General features: G+C 65.9%; 1 protein-coding gene across 1 annotated transcript; it reads right to left on the bottom strand.

Moving 5' to 3' along the window:
• Window positions 1-11: 11 nt before the first annotated feature.
• On the bottom strand, window positions 12-4,644 carry LOC102738753 (kelch-like protein 30; the record flags this gene model as incomplete). The annotated part of the gene is made up of 3 exons (XM_081809810.1): window positions 3,456-4,644; window positions 2,108-2,243; window positions 12-245 (listed from the first exon to the last, which is right to left on the bottom strand). Coding segments are annotated over exons 1-3 (1,144 nt in total), but the record flags the coding sequence as incomplete, so codon positions are not given.
• Between the last annotated feature and the right edge of the window lie 734 nt (window positions 4,645-5,378).

Here is a 5,378-nt window from a genome sequence, read left to right on the forward strand (position 1 = left end):
CGGTCCCCTGCGCCCACGTGTGGACCCGTGGATTTTAAATGTCCTTGTTTTCATGTCACGGAGATGTCTGGAAGAGTCCTGCCTGAGCCGGAGGGGACAGCTGATTCTCGGTGGTGTCACGGTGATCAGCTCCCCGGACGGCACTGCCGGGAACCCACCTGTGACGTAGACGGTGTTGTTCAGCACGGCCAGGGAGAAGCCCCACTTGTGGTAGTCGGGGAAGTCCGGGAGCGCCATCCACCTCTCTGGCCGGAAGAGAGAGAGGCAGAGGGTCAGGGTGGCTGAGCTCGTTGCTGGGGCCTCCCCTCGCCCCTCAGCGCCTCCTCCCACGCGGGTGCAGGGGTGTTCCCTCACCTGGGGAGGAGCAAGCGGCCGGACTCGGCGGGCCGCAGTTGGGGGGTGGGGTGACACCCCATCTGCTCCACGTGCCCCTGCCGGGTCTGGCTCGCAGCGGCCCCCACCTCCCCACGCCGCCCCCTGGAGCCCAGCACACAGACCGGACACAAGGCTGCACCCGGGGTGTGCGGGGAGGTGGCCTGGGCTCTGGGGGCAGGAGGTGACCTCACTGACCCCAAAGGGATCTTTCGGCCTCTGGGTTGGGTCCCACCTCTCAGAGAGGGTGAGGGGTTAAAGGGCCTGACCTCTGGTCCCTAGTGGGTTAGAACACAAACATCATTCATTCACTCGTTCCTCATCCGTCGCTCATTTCTTCGCCCTGAGCACCCTCCGTGCTGTGTGCAGCATGGGCGTGCAGGGGTCACACAGGGCATGACACGGGCCTTGCAGCACCCAGGGAGAGTCCAGACCCCCGCTCTGGTGTACCGCTGTTGGCCCTGGGGACCCATGACCTCAGTTTCGTCCTCTGTCGAGGGGGGTAGCTCCCACCTCACTGGGAGGTGCGGGCGGAGGAGTATAGACGACCCGCATCTGTCACGGGGTCACTACTCCATCAGCGGACCTGAGGATTATTGTCACTACGGCGAGGGACAGAGTCATGCACCCAACTTGGGCCACACTCAAGGAGCTACATGAGGGTAAAGTGAGACAAGAGATGAGAAAATGTTTGAAAAAATAAAAACGAGAATCTATGTGGGAGTGTCCGAGCCAACGGACACATTTTGGGTGCTCATGGAAGGCTGTGAGGAAGACCCAGGCCTCGGGGAGTTCCCCCGGGAAGATTCTGTGTACTATCTGCGACCATCTTTGGGACATGCAGAACTCTGGCCTTGCTGAGCACCTGCCCTCTGGGCAGGGACTGCGTGTCCCCCTGACTCATGTCTGTGTCACCCCAGGGTGGGGACGGCCGGGCGGTCACCAGGCCTTTGCCTGCCAGCGTGCCCCTGCTGTCCTCCCCTTGGGGGTGGAGGGACAGCTGCTCCCGGGTGCAGCCAGCAGAGCTCATCTCCTGACGTCAGCCCCCAAATCCCCTCGTCAGCCCCTGACCTGGGACGGCCGGCCTCACGCTGCCCAGAGCCCGCCAGCCGCTGACGCCATGGGGGTGGCTGGTGACTGGCCCAGTGGGCCCGGGACACCTGCCAACACTCCTCAGAGCTTTCAGAAGAGCATCCCAGGGCCAGCGTGGCCCCTCCAGAGACCCTGCTGCCCCCCACCCTTCCCCCTTTCCTGGGCGACCCTGTGATGGGGCCCCGGGCAGGAGAGGCCCAGTCTGTGCCCGTTGGGTCTGCATCCCAGCTACGTGAGGAGCCCCGCCCACAGATGAGGAACAGGTTTGGGGCTGTGAAGTGAGCGGCTCAAAGGCTGGAATTAGAACCCTGTTTGAGCTGACCTAGTCCCTGGGCTCCTACCGTTCAGGCCACTGCACCCCAGCTCCCCGTTCTCCCCTTGGGGCCAGGGTTCCGCTGGGCACGCAGGGCGTTTGGGGCAGCAGAACCCTTTACCCTGGGCTCCGGGGCCCAAAAAGGCCAAAGTTGGGGGCTGTGGCTGGAGGGTGAGGGGGCCACCGTGCCCCGGCTGTCAGCTTCCCCTCCCCCTGCGCTGGCCTCTAGGCTCTCCTGCAGGCCCCCTCCCTGTGAGCACCTCACCCCCTCCACCTGCACGGTGACACGAGGGGCTCGTGGGCCGCAGGGACAGCGTGCGGGCTACTCACTGGCCTTGCTATTGTAGAAGGCGAAGTTCCTGGGGTGAGGGGCGGGCTCCTCGGCGCCCTCCTCGTCCTCCTCCAGGGCCCGCCCGCCCACCACCACCAGCACCTCCTCCAGCTTCTGCGGGAGGGCGAGCAGAGCCTGTGGGGCCAGGAAGGCTGCGTTAGAGGGGCAGGCCGCCGTATGGCCCGTGCAAGGCGAAGAGCGGGCGCCAGCAGGCCTCAGGGGCCTTCTCTGGGGCAGGGCTTTGGTGAGCAGCTGTGTGTGCGCACACGCGTGTGTGTGCACACCGTGGTTGTCTGGGGCCAGGCATGGCGGCAAACGCTCAGGACGGGAAGAGATGGGGCGGCAGGTGCACGTGTGCCCCAAACCTGAGCACTGTTCCCTCCCAGCAGTCCCCCCGTGCCCATCCTTGGAGCCAACCCCACCTCTGTCCCCGGTTCCTCCCCTGGGCCAGCGTGCGGCGTGCCGAACTCGGGTGGCCCTGGCTGGGCGGGAAACGCCGGGAGGCTTCCACTCTGGTTGGCAAGGGGCCACTGCTCGGGGCTCCCAGGCACCCAGGACTCCCCTGCGCCTCTGGCCCTCCCGCACGAGGCCTGCACCTCCCACAGCAGCAATTTCAAGGTGGCCTGGTGGCACCAGGCCGGCCCACTGTGCCTGGCAGTGCTGGACAACAGCACGGGGTAGAGCTTCGCCGCCTCACACCCCGACCCTGGCCCGAGCTGGGTCCCCAGGCCGGGCTCCTGAGGGCTCCTGCAGGCAGGGCCCGGGGCAGGCTGCCCAGCCACGGACAGATTCATCGGGTCTGTGTCTGTCACTGTGTCCGGAGCTGCCCTGCCTGCCATGCCCCCCGCAGCACAAGCAGGAAACGGCACCCCGTGAACGCTCGAGCAGGTTCCTAAGGGGCGGGTGGCCTGCAGCACTCTTGGCCTGTGCACAGGCTGTGCCATCTTCCTGGACCGTTTTCCCTCCTGCCGGGCTCCGAGCCCTCCCTTAAGGCCCAGGTAAGGTGCTGCCTCCTGCGGAGAGCCCCCCTGACTGGCCACCTTGCCCAGGATGCCCCCAGCCCAGCTTTGGCCTTTCTCACGCTGCCCTCGGTCTGTTTCCAGGTTTGTCCGCGCCAAGCTGTGGGCTCTGACCGGGCTTCGGACGGTCACTTGTGGGTTGCCCCTCCCCTCTCATCCAGGGTGTGGGACACACAGGGGCACCGGGGATGAATCGTGATGCCCTCACAGGTAATCAGCCTAAGGCAGGTAGAGCTGCAAGGCTCAGGGCATCGGGGACAGGCACACTCTACTGTCCGTCCCCGTGCAGGTCGGGGTCTCCGGGGCTCCCCTCCTCGCCCTTGCTCACCTCATCGCGGCCCTGCGACAGGGCCGTCCGGCACGCCTCTGACTGCTGGATCAGCGGCTCGGTGGCCAGCAGCCTCTGCACACAGGGTCTGGGCACGGCGTCCAGGCGCACCAGGCCGAGCAGCTCGGGGAGGTGGGCGGCCCGGGCCGGCGGGTCATGGCGCACCCAGCGCAGCAGGGCCTCCAGCCGGCTCCGCTCCGGCTGCACTTGCAGCAGCTCGCCGGCCAGACAGGTGGCCAGCCGGTCCTGGGGCAGCCGCAGGAACTCGTCCTCCTGGGCCACCGCCTCGAAGTTCTCCCGCAGGAAGGCCCAGGCCTTGGCAGCCACGCCCGACAGCCCCTGCTGCTCCCCAAACTCGCAGATGCCCAGGCAGTTGGTGGCGTCCAGCTGCTGCTGCAGATAGCGGCCACAGACCTTCTGCACGGCGGGGAAATGCAGGCGGGTGGCCGTGCGGGTCAGCGCCTCCACGTTGCCCTGCGTGACGGTCAGCCGGCCCGTGTACACGAAGTCCACCAGCTGCCCCACCACGGCGGGCTCCACGTCCCGCAGCTCCACGCGCGCCGAGAAACTCTCGGCAAAGTCGCCCGCAAACATGGCGTGGAAGTAGGGGCTGCTGAGCGCCAGGAGGCCGCGGTGGCAGGGCATCTCCCGGCCCCCCACCAGCAGCGTGACGTCGGCCAGCTTGGGCTGCGAGCGCAGCCGCCGCAGGCCGTCCAGCATGTCCTGGGCGTGCGAGGGCAGGTGGAAATCCAGGTCGTCCACGTGCCGCACCATGGCCGCCAGCGCCGGCGAGGGGCCCCGCAGCCCGTCCGCTCCGCGGAGAGACGCCGGCCGGCCGGGTCCTGGGGAGAGAAGGGGGCAGGGTCCGCCGGGCGGGCACGGCTCCTCCACCCGAGTCGCCCATCCTTCCGGCCGTCAGTCCTTTCCACCTTCCACCAGCCCTGGCTGAGCATCACAGCCAAGCCAAGGTGTGCGGTGGGCTCAGGGCTAGTCCCGTTTTACAGTGAGAAGGCTGAGGCTCAGAGGGGGCCGGAGACCTACCCACGGCCAGGCAATTCGGGGCAGAGCGAAGCCAGCACGAAAACCACACCCGGCCCCCTCCACAACTCTGGGCTACGCAGAGCAGACCCTCTGGAGCCTGGGGATCGCTGTGGCCGCCCACCTCCAAGTAGATTCCCCTGCTCCCGGATCTGACCTTGCTGGGGAGGTTGATGAGGGCCCTTGGAAGCTCTCCTGCCCCACCGATCCTCACTGTCCACGGTTACATGGAGCCTCGGGCTGCCATGACCTTGCTGGGTGACCTTGGTCCCAGTTTTCTCAGCTGCAGATCCAGAGGCCGGCGGGGAAAGGGGCTCTGTGGTCACAGTGCTCCCCACGGGCCAGGCCGTGTCTCGAGGGTGGGGTGTGCCCTCCTCACGTGGGCCGCACGAAAACCCTGTGAGGCGGGTGCTGTCAGGGTCCTCGTGAAGGGGGAACCACAAGCACGTCACCTGTCCAAGATCACACAGCTAGGACGTGGGGGAGCCATGCTCGGGGCCTACGCGCCGAACCCCCAGGTTACAGGTCCCCGGGTGTAGGTTGCTAAAGACAAATATGACTAAGGGGAACTCTCTGGACAGCGATTTCGACTCAGTGTTCGTATCACTGGATTCAGCAAATCCACTTCTGGCTTATTTAATTGTGTGCATATTCATTTATGTACTCCTGACATTTTACCCCAAGAAAGCTGCCCCAAATTTCACCCGAAGCTACCTACAACCCCTAAAAAAAGCTGCACCCCGGGACATGGTCTGTTCACCAGGGGGCGCCCTCCAGAGCCGTCAAAGGGAAGGAAAAGGGCCAGCGGGCCACGGGGACCAAACCCTTGGTGAAATAAGTGTGATCAAAATAACAAAGTCCTGGGGCGCCTGGGTGGCTCAGTCG

Source organism: Leptonychotes weddellii, unplaced genomic scaffold, assembly GCF_054177405.1.
Source record: "Leptonychotes weddellii isolate Sample4059 unplaced genomic scaffold, ASM5417740v2 HiC_scaffold_14025, whole genome shotgun sequence".
Lineage (NCBI taxonomy): Eukaryota > Metazoa > Chordata > Mammalia > Carnivora > Phocidae > Leptonychotes > Leptonychotes weddellii.